Here is a 17,625-nt window from a genome sequence, read left to right on the forward strand (position 1 = left end):
GGGACCCTCAAAAGACAGAGTGGGTAAGAACAAGAGAACAATTGATAAAAGAAGATGTGGAAGGCAGAGAAAGTTGAGGCAGATACTTGTCGATGGTTCTTCTGAAGAAGAGGACGAGCAAAAGGACAGAGGCAGCCCTTCAAACATGAAATAGGAGTAAAATTTCTCCACGGTGCAGAGCTGAAGTTGCAAGTTGAAAGAACACAGAACAGGAAAAGTACTTGCCAGCCAGGAAAGAGCGAACTACAGGCACAGGGAACAACGTGGGCAGATCTCACACAGCGCGCTGTGCAAACGCAGCCAGACGCAGCAGTGCACGTGTTATGATCCCACTGACTCGAAGTCCAAACTCGATGGCCATCTAAAAGCTAAAACAGACGTCACCCTGGGGGACACTGACTGGGAGGGGAGGCTTTGGAAGTTTCCATGTCTTGACCAGAACTGGGCGGGTTTATAAGAGTGTAAACATATGTAAAAAGTCAAGCAGGGTGCTTAGAATTTGGGCATTTTAATTATATAAGTTATATCCTAATTAAAAAATTAAAAATAAAAACATCATATCCCAGGAAAAATTAATACAAAATGATCAACATCGGCATATATATTTCGAGACAGGGTCTTGCTCTGTTGCCCAGGCAGGAGTGTAGTGGCCTCATCATAGCTCACTGCAGTCTTGAACTCCCAGGCTCAAGTAATCCTCCCACCTCAGCCTCCTGAACCGCTAGGGCTACAGGCGTGCACTACCACACCCGGCTAAACACCAGCACATATCTTGGTGAAGCTATTCAAAGTCAGAGATAAGGAAAGAACGACTAGAGTTTCCAGGCCTAAGAGGCACATTCCAGAGGAAGGGCAGAGGTCATGGGCTTCCCCATGGTGAGGTCAGGGTCAGGCTCAGCAAAGTTCTGCAAGGAAAAAACCCCAAAACCAAAACATGCCCTAGGAACTTGACACCCACCCAAGCTGTCCTTCAAGTGTAAAGCCAGGGAGAGCATCCCAGAACTTAAGATGCAGCATGGTCCCGCTCTGTCGCCATGGAGCGGAGCCCTCTCCCCAGGCAGGAGCTGGGCCCAGGGTCTCACTGGGTTGGACACTGCCCTGTGAATGAGGGGGCGCCTCATCCCGCAGGGCTGACTGAGGGTCAGCACCTCGCAGAAGTGCTGCCCATGCCCTGGTCAGGCACACCCGGGGTTGGGTGCTGGCACCAGCAGGTACTGCCATGGTAGTGGGCAAGTGACTCTGCCTGCCTCAGACCCAAGAGAAGGCTGGAAATCACCCGGGACAAATTAGAAGCCCACGAGTTCCCACCCTATGCACACATCTGAACAAGTCCCCCTCTGCCTCCCCTGCACTGTGGGGGACTGTCTGGCTCCAGATCTCGATTCTGGCCCATTAACACCCGCACGCTCCTGAGGCGCTGAATAAACTGTGGCCTTCGGAATTTATCTTGTGAATAACGCTCGGATGCATGAGGCCTCCCCGCCCTCCAGATCCAGTGAAAGGTTTTCAACTCTCAGGTCCACACCCGCCGTCCTCACAGCCCCGCAGCACCAGGCCGGCTCTGCAAACACACGTGGCTTGGCCATGCTAAGCTCCTCCGCTAGGGGCGCCAGAGAAAGGGACGAGGCTGGGGCAGGGGGAGTGACGTGCTCTTTCCGGCCTGCTTCCGGTTTCTGCCCGCAGCTTCCGGTCCACCCGCGTCTCTTCCGGGCGCCGCTGGGGAAGTCTGGGTGCGGGTCCGCGTCTTCGCAGAATCGGCTTTATCGCGTCCCCGCGGGGGCCCTAGACTCCCCCCCGCTGGCGACGACCCCTCCACGGGGAGGGGTCCCAGCCCTAGGGACCGATAATTCCAATCTCTTCCCTTTGTTTCCGCAGCTGTAGGGTGGCAGCTGCTCCCTGCGGTGCTCCCTCGGAGGTGCCTTAGGGTTCTCTTTGTGCCTTTTCGGTTACCAAGTTAGCCAGCTTATACGTAGTTAACAGTTCAATAAATTCTATCTGTTGAAATAACTGGTGAGGATTCTGTCTCCTGACTGCTCTCTCCGCCCTCGCATACATGACCAACCCTCCGAGGTCGTCTCTGGCGTTCTCAGCATCGCCCTGCGGTGTCTCTCCGTCCCCTCCTTTGGACTTTGACCTTCTGTTCAGGCCCTTTCTCCTAGTCTAACGTAAGGACTGAAAAAAGGTGAGTTGCTCTAGACATCTTGAAAAGAGGATACCGGAGTGAGAACAAGTCATTAATTGCACGTCTATTTGTCCACAGCTAACCATGACCTATGCCCGGTGCTAGGTGCTGGGATGAAGCAGTGATAGACCTGGACCTGTTTTTGTGAGTATTTGTGTGTGTGTGTATGTGTGTAGCAGAGAGACCTTGCCACATGATGGAGTAAGCACAGGGGACAACAGAGAGCCATGTTGGGCATTAAAGTAGTCTATTAAGCATGCAAAAACAAGTGAACATGTTGAAAAAGTTGTGGGGATTTTATTTATTTTATTTTTTTTTGAGACAGAGTCTCACTCTGTTGCCCAGGCTAGAGTGAGTGCCGTGGCGTCAGCCTAGCTCACAGCAACCTCAAACTCCTGGGCTCAAGCAATCCTCCTGCCTCAGCCTCCCGAGTAGCTGGGACTACAGGCATGTGCCACCATGCCCGGCTAATTTTTTCTATATATCTACTTAGCTGTCTGTATAATTTCTTTCTATTTTTAGTAGAGATGGGGTCTCGCTCTTGCTCAGGCTGGTCTCGAACTCCTGAGCTCAAACGATCCGCCCACCTCGGCCTCCCAGAGTGCTAGGATTACAGGCGTGAGCCACCGCGCCCGGCCTGTGGGGATTTTGAAAGTGTCATAGATAGAGGCCTTGCCACTTGGTTCTCCCGGTTTGGAGAGTAACCAGCATTGTGCTGTGGTGATTCTGGAGAAAATTAACATTTGAATTTATGGACTGTGTGAAGCAGAGTGCCCCCCATAATGTGAGCAGGCCGCATCCAGTCAGCTAAAGGCCTGAGCAGGGAACTTCTGCCTGACTGAACTGGGACGTGTCTTTTCCTGCGTTCAAACTCAAATTGAAACATCAGTTCTTGGCTTTCAAGTCTGATGACTTTCAGACTGGAACTTACACCCTTGGCTCTCCTGCCTCCAGCTCTGTGTCTCGAGACTGCTCAGCCTCTATAATCATGTGAGCCAGTTCCTTATATTCTCTGTTTTCTCTCTCTCTCTCTCTCTCTCCCCCCCCCCCCCTTGCCCCCCCCCCATTAGTTCTGTTTCTCTGGAGAACCCAATATATCATTTTACTAATTAGGAAACAGTAAGAGAGATTAATAACTCATCCAACCTCACAGTTAAGTGTGGAGTTGTGTTTTAAATTCCAAAGTCGATTTAAATTTATGTAAAAATAAAAACCCTTATGTCCAACTGAAAAGTCTCCAAGCTGAAGCTCATTCTGGTCCTTTATTCGCTAATCCACAGGCACGTGCAGCCTGCTCCATGCCCTCCACACAAAGCCCAAGCCTGAGATCGGGTCAGCTCTCAGCCTTCCCTTGCCTTGGCTGGGGCTCCTGCAAGCTGCTCAGAGGGCCCCTTTTCTGCAGTTCCAGTGCTTTGGAGTTCAGCGCCCCTCTAGGGCATTTCCTTCTGGGGCCCAAAGCAGACAGTGTGCCAGAAGCAAACGATCACTTCCTGGGTTCTGAAACTCACAACCCTGCTCCTGGTTACTTGCCAGATCCTCTTGATGGTCCCTCACATTCGCTGTGGCCAACCAGGGCCTCGGGTGGCAGCCTGCTATGACTGTCCGCTTATCCCATCCCTAGGTGTTGACAGAGCCATTCTGGGAGCCCTTTTTATGGGGATTTGTGCCAGGCAGTGTGCAGAGAACTTGACACCCGACCTCCATATGCAGTGCCAGAAGGGCTGTGCTAGCTCCATTTTCAGAGATGGAAACAGGTTCCATGCAGGGGCTGGAAGACCCCAAACCTGGGCTCCTGAAGACCATCGGGTTCTAGTCACTTTGTATAACAGGGAGAGGCTGAAGGCTGAGAGCTCAGCAACTGTGTTGGAGGAGGGGCGGCATGGTGGTGTGGGGTCGGTGCGCCCTGGGCTCAGACATTGGCCAAGAGACCTCTGGATGGTGCTGCGCCCAGGTTCGGTTCAGAGAACGCAGAGGCAGCAGCACTGGAACAGGGGGCTCAGGAACCAGCCCTGGAGCTGGCAGCTGGTGACAGGGTTCCCTGGGTGAAGCAAACCACTGAGGGAGGCTGGAGTGCAGCGTGGAGTCGTCGGGGGCACCTAGGTGTCCCAGGAGGTCTCAGGGAGTGATGATGCAAGGTGCTGAACGGAGCGGGCACAAGGTAGAGAAAATGACCTTAAAAGGTCACGTCTGGGTCCTGCCAGGCCTGCTCTGGGTTCCCGGGAAATGCTGAGTGGATCAGATGGAACTTTCTAGAATCAGTCCAGTGCCTGCAAGCTTGGAGAGGGAGCCAAGGGACACCAAGGGAGATGCAAGTACCATTTCAGCTCATCTTGGTGGGCCCTGCCCAACAAGGGAGGAGGATGAGCTTGCTGAGGGTTTATGAGGCGGTACAGAGGAGCTGCCCTGGCCCATGGCCTGCACCACGCCCCCTCCGGGAAGTCTTCCCAGAGCATGCCTACAGCTCCAGGGTCTGGTGTGGGCCACAGAGGGGCCAAAGAGTCCAAACCCCAAGCCAAGGCCCACCGAGCAGCAGGGAAGAGGACTCGAGGTGGGCCCCGCCCCCACAGCTGTGTCCAGCCGTGTCTGTGGAGCTCACGATGAGGAATCACGGCTTGCTGTTTCAGCAGGGGCCTGGGTGGCCAAGGTGGATGGCTGGTCAGGTAGCCCTGGGGTTAGTGTGGTGTGCTGTCACTGCCCTTGTGACCTTGAGCAAGGCACGGGACACCTTGGACCCTCCATGTCCTCTGGAAAATGGGCTTGCTGGGGGCCAATAACATCAGATGTGGACAGTGCAGGCACCCACAGACACTGCCACAAAGCCAGCCCACTAGCTTTTGTCTCCAACAGGATAAACGACCTGCTATAGTACAGATACATCTGAGTCACACAGGAGAGGAGGGACTGGGGGGGAGAGGGAGTGAGACCTGGAGAGGTGCAGTCTCCAGAGGGGCAGGGTGACTAGTCAAGGCGGGGGGGCCCCCCCACCTATTCCAGAACGTGCAGGTGGGGCAGGGAGAAAGTGCTCTTATATTCACTCCTTGTTAACGCTCAGGGCCAGCACCACCAGCCGAGCTCGTTCCTTACCGCAAGGGGCTGGAAGTCCCAGAGCTGGACCGAGACTGTCCTGCCAAGGAGAGGAGCCACAGCAGATCTGCAGACGGCCATGGCCCTGACCCAGCTGTAGCAGCCTGCACCTTTCAAGACCTGTGTACCACCTTGCCCCAGTTTCCCAGAACAGGAAGTGGTTTTGAAGGCCTGGCAGGGAAAGGTGGGCAGGAAGCACCTCCTCCTATGGAAGCCTGCGGGCCTGGGGCCACCGCTGCGTGCAAAGGCAAGGGGTGAAAGGGCACAGACCTGAGAGCTGTGGGTGGAGAACGTGCCACATTTAGAATAGACTAGCATCAGGAAGCTTCAAAATATTTAAAGGAACTGAACTGCCAAAGAGATCCCAAGCCCAGGGTGGAGGACAGGCAGCCTGGCCAGGCCTGCGTTGTGCACCCACCTCTGGTCAAGCCAGCACTGTCTTTGTCCCCCCTGCTCTGGGTTTCTGTCTTGGGGTGTCAGCATTAGGCAGGCCTGACTCTGGGTAAGTCCAGGCCTCAGGCCTCTCAGGGGACAGTGGGGTGCCATGTGGCAGGTCTCCGTGGAGCAGCCCTGTCACTTTGACCAGCAGCAGGCCCTCAGGGACAGGAAGCGGCTGGAGACCTCCCCCAGGCAGGAGCCGGCTAGCAGGTCCATCGTCAAAAAGAATTTATTGGGGACACTCTGGCGTGCAGCGCTTGGCAGTGCCCGCCAGGAGGGGAGGCAGGAGCCTGGCCCTGGAACCTTCCCGGGCCCGCTGGGCCCCGGCCGGCCAGTCCCCGCCCTGGCTACTCGCGGTAGTGCACCCTCTGGTGCTGGATGAGCTGGGAGCTCTGGCCGAAAGCCTTGCCGCAGATACCGCAGGCGAAGGGCTTCTCGCCCGTGTGGGTCCGCAGGTGCCGGAAGAAGTGCGAGCGGCCCCGGAAGGCCTTGCCGCAGTCGGCGCACTCGTAGGGCTTCTCGCCCGTGTGGATGCGCTGGTGCTCGATGAGCACGGAGCTCCAGATGAAGGCCTTGCCGCACTGGCTGCAGGCGTAGGGCTTCTCGCCCGTGTGCAGCCGCTGGTGGCGCACCAGGTTGGAGCTCTGGCTGAAGGCCTGGCCGCACTCGCCGCACTTGTAGGGCTTCTCGCCGTTGTGGATGCGCAGGTGCTGCGTGAAGTGCGAGCTGTGGCTGAAGGCGCGGCCGCACTGGCCGCACTCGTACGGCTTCTCGCCCGTGTGGATGCGGTGGTGCTGGATGAAGCCCGACCAGCCGCGGAAGCGCTTGCCGCACTCGTGGCAGGCGTAGGGCTTCTCGCCCGTGTGGATGCGCTGGTGCTTCAGCAGCAGCGAGTTGTACTTGAAGCTCTTGCCGCAGGCCTCGCACCGGTGCGGCTTGGCCCCCCGCGGGCTGCCCTGCCGCGTCCCAAGGCCGGCGCCCAGGCCGAAGCCGCCCCCGAGCTCGGCAGCCCGCTCGGGCCCGCCCTCGACACCAGGGGCACCCTGTGGCCCCAGCGTCAAGCGCCAGGCGCCCCTCTTCTGGGCACAGGGGATGGCCCCTGGCGGCTGCCGCTCCAAGCTGGACTCCTGCCCAAGGCTTGGACACTTGGCTGCGCGGGGAAGGCTCCTCAGGAGGCCCCGCAGCGTCCCCCCATCCTGGCCCACCCCGTCTGCAGGGGCGTGCAGGCGGGGAGAGGCAGCCTGCTCCCGCTGGGATTCGGAATCTGAAATGAGAGAGAGCAGAGGCAGATAGTGCCAGCCCATGCCTCCGCCCACCTGCCAAGCCCCTGCTGTGGCACTCAAGGGGACGGGGACCAGGGAGGCTCAGAGAGGGAGGAGGAGCCGGACACTGGATCCACGAGAATCCAGGCAGGAGCTCTGGTTGTGGCCAAGGGCTGTCCTAAGGATGGGTATAGGGAGGCTGCAGGATGACCGAGAGCTGTCATGACCACCCAGTCATCTTGGTGGCCCCAGCCCGGATATGGAGCCTGCAGTGGCTAATGAGACCCATGACCTGGGAAAGAGGTGCCAAGGTGGACACTGAGTGCCAGTGAGGGTCTGGAAGTTGGAGGGCTCTGGCCCCAGGCCACAGAGGACAAGTGACACGCCAGGCCTGAGAGAGAAGTGAAGCCACCCTGTTCCAAAGGACTCTGTGGGGCAGCCCAGAACCCACCAGGAGCAGTCCTGTCCCTGGAGCAAGGCCAGCTGCTAAACCCTGAGTTCTGCCCTTGCCCGAGGGTGGAGTCCTGATGGGCCCATGCCTGCTCCAGACCTTTTCATGGGGCTGGCTCAGGCCTGGGTGGCAACTGCACTGCTGCTCACCACCCCCCCCCCGGCCCACCCTGGGACCTCCTTGCACAAATCTCTGCTGCAGGGTACACTTCCCAGGGACCTGACCCCAGACGCCTGTCCCCCAGGACCACCCAGGTGTGGGCGGAGAGCTCAGAGCCATGAAATCCAGCTGGTATCACTAATGCCACCAAATGCTGACAGTGTGCTGGGCCGGAGACCTGAGGAGGTGTCCCGAGGACTTCCCACGGGGGTGGTAGTGGGGGTCGGGATTAACACAGCTCAGCCTAGAGCTCCACATAGGGGACAGATGGCATTCCCAGGGCACACACGGGGGAAGAGGGGGGCCAGGATGACTCCCCAGTTGGTTTGGGGGGGACAGTGGTGCCCTGAGTCAGAGACCCCAGCCCGAGGCAGGGGGAGGGGAAGGAGAGGAGTCTGCTTTCTTGTGTCCAGAGTGGGCCTGCAGGAGTCCACAGGGGGCCAGGGCTGCAGTCACAGCCTTGGGAAGTTTAACGAGGCTGGGACTAGAATAGGGGAGGGGGCTGGAGCCAGGGACTGGAAGGGACCCCAGGCAAGGGTGCCTATGGCGGTGGGTGTTGACAGAGCCTAGCACTGCAAGGAGCTCCAGCCCCCAGTAGCCCCTGGGAGCAGCCTGAGACTGTGGGGGGATGGTTCTGCTCACTCACCAGGCCAGAAGGTGTCTCTGCCGATCTCAACTTCCTCTATGTCTTGGAGATCCAGGTCCGATGGCTGGGAGAGCACCTCAGGGCTGGAGCTGGGGGAGCCTGTGGGGCGGGAGGTCATGGCTCACCTCCCACCCTGCAGTGCTGCCTCCCTCGCCTCTCTAGAACCACGTGGGCTGGCAGCCATGCCCCCCAACACACCTCCTTGCCCTCTGTGTTGCCCTGAACAGCAGGCCAGCCTGCAATGGTGCCACTGTTTATGGCTTCTCTTGCCAGGAATGCCCTTTAACTTCATTCCCAGTCTGGTCGAGACCCTCCACCTCCAGGAAGCCTTCCTGAAGTGCGCTTTGGGAGCTCACCCCCTTTAATCCAGTAAGCAGAGACAAAACCAGCGGCCCTCCTCCTCACCCAGGGTGGCTCTGTCATCTTGGCTTATTCTGGCTCCACCTTTCCACGCTGTGATGGCTCACACTGCTCTGGACAGGCCCTGGCCATGAGGCCCCTTAGGATCACATGTAGGCAGGTCACAGTGTGGGTCACTGTCACTCTGCAGCCTAAGCCCCAGGTCCCTACACCTGCCCCCACACCGGGACGTTTCTGCAGAGCTCAATCAACTGCCATCTCTGCTGGCCCGTGCCTGGGCTGGACCAGTCCCCGCTAGGTGCACAGCCTGCCCCTGCCCCAGCCCGTCACCCTGCAGCCTCTCACGCTGGAGTGCTGGTGCCTCACAAAGTCGCCCTCCCTCCTGGGCTCCCCACTGCCTGGCCCAGTCCCAGGACCCTGCCCACAAAGGGGAGAGCCCCTGACCAGCACCCAGAACAGGTGGAAGCAGCCATTTCCAACATGCCCCAAAGCCCCAGGCTCCTTCCTGCTGCCAAGTCCACACCAAGGTCTACCTCGGGGCTGATGCTGGCCGCTCCAGCTGCGGAGGGCACCTGCTCTCCACCTTCAAGGCAGAGAAGGGGGATGGGCTGGGCCCCCTGGTCAGCTCATCACCCCCAGGACACTCCAGGTACAGGTGCCCATGGCCAAGATGGTACAGGGAGTCTCCCAGCACATCATGTTAGTGTTAGTGGAGCATGACCACAGCAGGGAGGACGCAGGGACGCACTGCTCTCAAGCAGGGCCCTCAGTGTTCCCAGGGAGGGGCCCTGACCCAGGCTCTGCTGCCTGAGGCCAGTGGTCAGCTCACCCCTCTCTGTTGGGGTGTGTGTGACCAGTGTGACCAGTGTCCTCAGTGCTCCCGGACTCACAGTGCCTCCTCTGCCCTCTGACCACAGCACGGAGGGCAGCTTGGGTCTCGGGGCTGTGAGCCTGAGGGCAGGTGCTTCCTTTGGCCGAGGCTGGGTGCCCTCAGTGTCACATGGAACCAATGGAGAGGGGGACACAAGATCTCGACCCCCACCATGCTATGACAGCGCCCGGCTGTGAGCCTTTCAGGGAACTCTCCAACCTCAAGCAGGCGCTGCCCGAGCTGCGGGTTTTGTGAGTGAGGGAGACAGCCTCCGAGGGTGGGGTGTGGGCTGTCTTGTGTGGGGCGGGGCCTTTGTTGTTGGCGTCCTGTGCCCGTTGGCCACATGCACACCCAACACACCCACCCGCCCTTCACATCTGGCCTCTTTGGAGTCCCTCTGCGGAGCCAGGGGAGCTGGTGGCTGTGTGGTAGGGGAGGGGCCCCAGCCTGTTGCGGGTGGCCCCCCTCCACAGAGCCATGAAGGGCTGGGAAGTTTGGGGGCGAGTTCAGCTGTGGGACACCCCTTTCCTGAGAGCACAGGGGTCCCTAGGAACTGCATGGCTGCCCTGAAGCAAGGTAGAGGGATCCTAAACCCAAAGCCATCTTTGGGCCTTCCAGGTGCCCTCCCCAATGTGGGGACAGGCCAGGAGCACTAGCCTCTCTGGGCTACAACCCTCACAGCCCACTCGTGGCCACCATGTCACCATCGCCTGGCAGCCAAGGGAGCTAGCTTGTTCTATGGATGGCCGAAAGCAGGGCAGGCTTCCCCCGACGTACTCCTGCAGAGGGGTGGGTGAGAGTGGGCCTCCCAAAGCCACCTATCTGCCCGCAGACACCCTTGCCTGGGCTACATGCTGCCAGAGGGGACTTAGCAGGACTCTAAGAAAGAAAGCGGCCCAGACTCCAGCCCCCGGCTTTGTTCCTGGGGCCCTGACATGGACAGGCAGGATGTCACTGTAAGAGGCACAGCGATATCACCAACACAACCCAGGGCACAAAACAAGCCAAAGCTGCTGCCACCTGTAGGGGTCCTTGGAGACACCCTTGGAAGCGCTTTGAAGGGATGGGATTAAAGGACACGGGACAGCTGTGAACAGCCTCCACCTTGCTGCTGGAGGGACTGGAGCAGGCACGAGCTGACTCAGAACAGCCTCCTGGGTCCCTACCCCTTTAAGCTGGACACAGCACTTCCTAGGCCCTTCTCCGGGAGACGGGGGTCGGGTGCAGGCAGGTCACAGTGTGGGTCACTGTCACTCTGCTGCCTAAGCCCTGGCTGCCAGCACCTGCCCCACACCTGAATGTTTCTGTGGAGCTCAATCAACCGCCATCGCCGCCGCCCGGTGCAGTCCCCGTTAGGTACACAGTCTGCCCCTGCCCCACCCTCGGCTCACTGACTCACCTGGCGAGTTTCCTGAGTTTCCTCCCACCGAACCCAGTGCTGTGCTCCCCACCATGCTGGGAGAAACCACTTGGGAAACACCAGGCTGCCCACCTGCTGGGGGCTGTCCAGGTGGAGGGCAAGGAGGCTGTGCATGCTCAGTTTTCCAGGGGACTGGAAGGAGGTGGCACTTCCCTGGCTAGAAGGGGCTTCTCTTGTATGTAAAATGGCACAAAAAGTGCTGTGTGCCTGGCCATGGCCCAGGGTGAGGAAGAGGGGGGAGCACGCTGGGGGGAGCCAGTGGGCACGTAGAGTCCACGTCTCAGGCACCCCATCTGGAAAGATGGGGTAGGCCCTGCCATGAGGTAGCCCTGCCCTGAGCGCAGGCCCGCTCCCCACCAGCCTAGGACTTGTAAGCACACCCAGGGCTGCAGGTCCTCAGGGTCCCAGCCCTCCTCCATCACCTCCTCTAGCCCACAGACTGCCCTCCACCTGCAGGCCTCCTGACCAAACCTTCCAGAACTTGCTCTGGCAGTGCTGGCTCTGGTGGACACAATGCAGTCCCTGAGGTGCTGTGCCAGGCCCCTCAGAGAGGTCCTGGGAGAAGGACTGTGTCCTGCCCCACCTGCACCCCACCTGCCAGGCCTCCTGCGCTCTGCTGCATGACCCCAGCTGCATGCCCACAGGGACGCTGCAGACCCCTCTGCCTGTGCTGGGCCCTCCCCTCTGCTCCCCACTGACCAATGGCTCCTCCCAAGAACATCCTCTGCTCCCCAACGCCTCGTAGCCAGGTGCACAGCACTGTGCCCAGACAGGGAGGCTCCTGAAATGACCAGGCATGTGGGGTGGGCCTGGGAGATCACTGGGCCCCTAAGGTGGGTGAGAGAGACCCAGGTGTTCCAAGGTGGGTCCCTGGAATCTCTTTCTGGACTATGTCGGACTGTGGTCTGGGAATTGGGGCTCCAAGAAGTACTGGCTTGGACCCTGCCTGGCATGAAAGCCCTGGGCAGGTTCCAGAAATGCTGAGGTCCCTGCTTCTGCCCCTTCGTGGTGCCCGGGAGGGCCTACCCTATGGGCCCTGCCCTGCTGCAGGACCAGCACCTCCTGTCCTCACATCTGTTCTTTTTATGGCCACCCTGGTCTGTGTCCCTGCATTCTGACTCTGGCACAGCATGGAGAGGCCTGAAGCTGCTGGTGTAGCCCACACTCCCTCCATGGGCAAAGCTCCCGGGGTTTTAGGGCACTTGGACGTGGTTCCAGTGTCCAAGAGGCATGCATAGGCTGGCTTCCAGGCCTCTGGGGCAGAGGCCCAAGCCTGGCCTTCCGTGCTCCGGCCGCCCATGGCTGGTGGAGACAGGGCCCGGGGAAGCCCAATCCTGCACCCCCAGGCCCACCCTCATTCCTGGGCACTGGCCTGCAGAACCCACTCTGGCAGCCTCGTCAGCCTGTGTCCCCTGCTGCCCCCAGTTGATCTGCTGGCCTGTCCACCTTCCCCAAATACTGGCCCCTCATAAGGACCCACACTTCAGGGCCTGAGAGGGAGTTAAGGGCGTGGGTTCAAGACAGACCAATGTGGAATGGCCGGGCATGGTGGCTCACGCCTGTAATCCTAGCACTCTGGGAGGCTGAGGCAGGAGGATCGTTTGAGCTGAGGAGTTCGAGGCCAGCCTCAGCAAGAGCGAGACCCCATCTCTACTAAAAAAAATAGAAAGAAATTATTTGGACAACTAAAAATATACATAGAAAAAATTAGCCGGGCATGGTGGCACATGCCTGTAGTCCCAGCTACTCAGGAGGCTGAGGCAGAAGGATTGCTTGAACCCGGGAGTTTGAGGTTGCTGTGAGCTAGGCTGATGCCACGGCACTCACTCTAGCCCGGGCAACAGAGCAAGAGACTCTGTCTCAAAAAAAAAAATGTGGAATGGATTCTGCTGGCCTCATGGCCTCTTCTCTGGGTTTCTACGTCCCCATCAGTAATAGGACAGGAGGGCCTACCTCACCTGGAGATAATCCACACAGAGCCTGATGCCCAGCGCAGCCACTCTCGACAATCCTCAGCAGTCACTACATCATCCACTGTGATGCTAAGACCCACCAAGAGCGAGGACCCTGAGCAAAGGGTGAGATGGAGGCTGGGCACTGCCTCACCAGGCTTGTCCTACATGGGACCTGGCCCACACCAGCGTCCTAACCTTGAGGGTGGTGAGGCCGGGTGTCCTTGGGATATGCAGCAGAGACAGAACCTCAGGACCCCCTGACCTCTGAGAGGGAGCAGGGCCCAGGGACACCATGGGACTGGGACTCCCCCCAAGCCTTGATGCCCAGACCCCGCCAGGTCAGCAGTGAGGCCACACCACTGGGGGTAGAGCAAGGCTAGCAGCTCTGTCCCTGCAGGTCCCTCAGGGACCATACCCAGACTAGGCTGGCAAGACCTCTGGACACTATCTTCCTGGCATGAGAACAAAGACTCAAGGAGATGACTTGCTCCCGGTCACACTGGGCCCAGATTTTGAGAGCACTTTTCCTTCCATACCCCAAGCCCAGGAAAGAAACAGTCCCAGGGGATGTCCCCTAGAGGGCTTGGGCTTGGACCCGGGCCCAGCCTTCCTAGCCCAGCGTCACCCCCTCAGGGCTCTGCCCCAAGCCCCGGCTTTGCCTGGCCTAAGCATGTGGCAGCCTCGGCATCCCGTTGAGCTGCACAAGTGTCGGGTGGTGCCGCTCAGTTGGCCAGGGTGGCAGGTCAGGGTGGAGGGCTCCACGGTGCTGGAGATGGGGCAGAGAATGTGGGCAGAGGGAACGTGGCAGGCTGGGGTGAGTACCATGCTGATGCCCGTGGAGGTGAAGCCGTGCCTCGTGGTGCTGGGCTCCAGGTGTCCCCGGTGAGGAGAGACTGAGAGGGGACGGGACAGGAAGGGATTCCTGAATGTCCCCTAGGGCCGCCATCTTCCCTGGGACCTGCTGAAGGTATGCACACCTGGGACCTGGGGAAAATGAAAACCATGGCAGATGAGGGGTATGGAGGGGAATGCTGGGGTGGGGGGTGGATGGGGGAGAACAGGATAACTCTCCAGGTGAGACAGAGGCTCATTCATTCAGTGGGGAGCAAGGATGAAAGGTGAATCCATGGGGACAGGTGTGGGGCCTGGAGTACTAGGCCATGTAGGGACTTGGCATGTTTATTCAGTAAGAAACGCTTATTATGTGGGCACCACCTGGATGAACCCACAGACCTGCAGGGCCTGAACCAAAGCTCTCATCCCAGCAAAGGATCTGGAGTGTCCTTACAAGCTACGGCATCACCCACAGAGAAAGGGATGCTGATTCTTCCAGAAAAACCTCAGCTGGGGGCCACTGGCCCTGTGGGAGGGCAAAAAAATGAACCCTGCCTGCTGGGGCATGAATGTTTTAGATGAAATTTTAGCAAAGCATTTCCTGAACAGCAAAGGGGAGACATTGCCAGACAGCAGAACCCTCTTTCTCAAACCCTATGGTGTCCTCAGAGGCTGCAGGTTGTCATCCCCCAAGTCCAGCACTGCCAGTGTTCTGAGACTTATTCGGGGGTCAAAGATACTTTTCCTTAATTTGGTTTGCAAGAATAGCTTGAGTCCAGTATGAGAAATGATTTTTCTCTTTCATACTGTGATAAAGTAGGAACTCCTTATTTCAGGCAGGCAGTGAAAAAGGACATGGGGAGGGAAGGACAAATGTTAACACACCTTCAGCAAGAGTCACGGACAGTACTTGCTTCAAGCAAGGGGGAAAGGTGGCCAGTAGAGCCACCGCAAGGTGCCCAGCTTTCTGGGCCAGCCCCATCACCTAATGATGGGAAGGGGGTGGGCAGCCAGGTAAGAGGACCCAGGGTGGGGCTGCAGCGTGACGCTGGGCGCAGGTCCTCACCCCCCTGAGTCACATATCAAGTTACTTAGCTAACTTATTGGGGATTCATCTGTAAAAAGATCCCTGTCTTGGCCTCAGGACTGAGCAGAGGTGGCCATCACAGGGTGGAAGCCCCTTCACCCACAAGGATGTGGACACAAACACTGTGTTCCACACCGACGCTGCTGTGACAGGCTGAAGGGGCTGCCACCAGCTCTGTAGCAACCTGTGCCACCTCTTTTCCCAGCCCCGTGGGAAAGGGCCCGATCTCGGGGAGCTTAGCCACGGAGCACAGCAGCCTGGCCGGGCTCAGGTCCGGCGGCTTCACACACCAGCCGCGGGACCTCGGACAAGGGACTTCGAGCCTGAGTTTCCCACTTGCAAAGTGGGAATGATCACAGCTCCCATCACCCGGTGCGTGAGGAAAGCGCTCCGCAAACGGACACCGCGATCCCCGGGAACCGGTGCGCCCAAGGCTGCGGGGCAGGGTGGCGCGCTGCTGCCCTGCGGAGCCCATCCTCGCCCCAGGCCCGGCCCGAGGCCAAGGTCACGGCGAGGAGCGGCTGCAGGGAAGGGCGGCGCGTCCTGGCACGGCGGGATCGCGCCGTGGGAGACGGCGCACTAGCGCGGGCCAGGCGAGTCCCAGGCGCCTGGAACCGTCACCGCCGCCCGCGCCCACTCACCTTCTAGCGGGAGGAGGCCGCCGCGCGCCAGCCGGAAGCGCGCCCGGCCCCGCCCCGTGCCCGCCTGCGAGCACTTCCGGGACGCTCTGGGCACCGGGAGGACCGCGCGCTTCAGTGGCCACGCGGGGGCGGGGCCAGCAGCCCCGCCAGGGCCTTGCTCTGCCCCGCCCCGCCCCGCGGTGGGCCCAGCGGGTGCGTGCCTTCAGTGTCCCCAGCGGCCGGGGATCCGCAATAGACGGCCGAGCTAACCGTCTGGGGGTCCGCCGCGGCTCAGCCCGCCGTGGCTGGGGCGCGGGAGCTGCGGGGCTACAGGCCGGCGCGTTCACCGACCTCACGGAGCGTCCGCCGTCCTCCAGTGCTGCGCGCCGGGCCAGGGGCTGCGGACATCTCCTCTCCAACCCCGCCCCCCGCCCGTTAAGTCCTGGGGACGCGGTTCCCGGTGCGGGTGCGGGTGCAGGTGGCGGGGAGATGCCGCCGGGCAGTGCCAGGCCGTGCGCTCTCGCGCATCTGCTGCTGGGCGGCCTGGCTCGGGGGAGGCGGGGACTGCAGGGTCCCTGGGGGTTGCGGACCTGGCGGGAGCCTTTCCTGCCGTCCTTGCGTCCACATGGCTTCTTTATGTTTGGTAATATGAGATTCTGCGCGAACTTCCCCCTTTCAATTCTCTAAAGGGTGCCTCGAACCCCGGGGCAGAGCGAGTGCTGGAGCTGACACAGAGGTGGCGGCAAGAATTTTACACTTGGAATTCTAATCTGTAATCGTTGTGAGATTCAATTTGAAAGTTCCACCCACATCGCGCTCAGTATGATCTCTCTTTCCTCGGGATGGTTTTCTATAGATGGCCATCCTACGCTAGGGAACTTGCTGGAAAACAGACTGCCTCGCCCCTTATCGGGGCGTCGAATGCCCCTCTAAACTGCCCTGCCATCCACTTGTATTCACTAGGGCCCGAGGAGTAGCTGTTAAGTTTTCTCAAAACCTTTTCATGGCATTCTCTTTCTTCCTCAATTTTCCTGATGTTCATCCATAGTTTCTCAGCCCTGTTCTTATAACCTGGAAAAGAGAAAATTGTGTCACTCCTTGTTGGGATAAATGGCCAGGGGAGGGTGCTATGAGCCTGTCCAGCATGGGTACTTGCCTCCAGGCGAGAAGACACTTGCTCTGGACAGCGGCAGCGAGGGAGTAGCTGGAGCCAGGGGACCCCCAAGCTGGGCGTGTGCAGAGGGAGGGCAGCCCAGAGACAGAAGGACCCTCTAGGGAGAGACGTCCGATGTCAGAGTGGGGCGCTGAGGCAGAAGAGAAGCTGGCCATCAGGAATGTGTGGCAAGCCTTGGCCACCAGGCCAAGGGAGGTGCTGCCCGTGGTGGGTGACACTCGGCCAAGGGAACGACTAGGACAAGAGCTGGGGCAGAGACTGAAGCAAATCTGGAGTAGGAGAAGGCTCCCGGTGAACAAGGGGAGTAGGGCTCAGGCCTTGGGAGAAAGCTGCCCCTGAAGTCCAGGGCCACCCAGGGTCAGTCAGGCCCTGGGGAAGATGTACTGGGTCCCAGGAAGACAGGAACAATGCAGAGCCTTCAACGGAATGTCCGTAGGTACAAGAGAGTGGGCTGCAGTGTGCAGCCCAGGACCAGGAGGCTTGTCCTGCCTGCACCTTGGCCAGCCCGGCTGAAATCACTAGGCGTCCCAGGTGCTGGTCAGCCCTTCTGGTGAGGTCTTGTCCCCCAGGCCCCTTGTCCTCTGGAGGCCCATTGATGCCCCTTGAAGCCTGCGCTGGCTCCAGCTGTGCATGGCACTGATTTGGAGTTGGCAAATCCTGCTCGAGTGGAGGAAGATTGAGTTGGGACATCTGGGCTGAGTACCTTTGTGTGTATCTGCTGAGTGACAACATTGTACTCCAGGTGGAAGTGGGTTCCAGTCCCTGATCTGCTCTTAAGGCTGCAGGGCCTGTTCCCATTTCTCTGGGGCCGCCCTCTGGACTAAGTGTTGGGGGATAAGCTTTGGGGGCTGCCCTGAGAAATAAGTGAAATGGCATTCTGCAGGTGCCAAACAATCCCCAGGCATTAATGCTGGGGCTCAGGCTTTCTCAGCAGGACAGTAGCTTCGGGCAGAACCTGGGGGCCTTGAGTGAGTTTCCTGTGTGTGTTGGAGGCCCTGAGGTTCAGGTGGGGGCTCCTGAACACCCACCTGATCCTGGTCTCCCAGGAGATTGTACCCAGGAAACCCTGTTCGTGCAATTCC

General features: G+C 59.3%; 1 protein-coding gene across 1 annotated transcript; it reads right to left on the bottom strand.

Moving 5' to 3' along the window:
• Positions 1-5,941: 5,941 nt before the first annotated feature.
• GLI4 (GLI family zinc finger 4) lies at positions 5,942-15,411 on the bottom strand. Its single transcript, XM_069465911.1, has 4 exons — positions 15,391-15,411; positions 13,651-13,812; positions 8,223-8,321; positions 5,942-6,968 (listed from the first exon to the last, which is right to left on the bottom strand). Exons 2-4 carry the CDS (start codon positions 13,772-13,774, stop codon positions 6,052-6,054), a joined length of 1,140 nt encoding a protein of 379 aa, XP_069322012.1. The 5' UTR covers positions 13,775-13,812; positions 15,391-15,411; the 3' UTR covers positions 5,942-6,051.
• Positions 15,412-17,625: the final 2,214 nt, after the last annotated feature.

This window comes from Eulemur rufifrons, chromosome 3 (genome assembly GCF_041146395.1).
Source record: "Eulemur rufifrons isolate Redbay chromosome 3, OSU_ERuf_1, whole genome shotgun sequence".
Lineage (NCBI taxonomy): Eukaryota > Metazoa > Chordata > Mammalia > Primates > Lemuridae > Eulemur > Eulemur rufifrons.

Excerpts from the sequence above, each read along its gene's own strand:
- GLI4 (XM_069465911.1), bottom strand. The coding sequence starts at position 13,774 with ATGGCGGCCCTAGGGGACATTCAGGAATCCCTTCCTGTCCCGTCCCCT. Across the intron at positions 8,322-13,650 it reads CCTCCACGGGCATCAGCATG|GCTCCCCCAGCTCCAGCCCT; the intron begins GTACTCACCCCA and ends CCCGCCCCACAG. Across the intron at positions 6,969-8,222 it reads CAGAGACACCTTCTGGCCTG|ATTCCGAATCCCAGCGGGAG; the intron begins GTGAGTGAGCAG and ends CTCTCATTTCAG.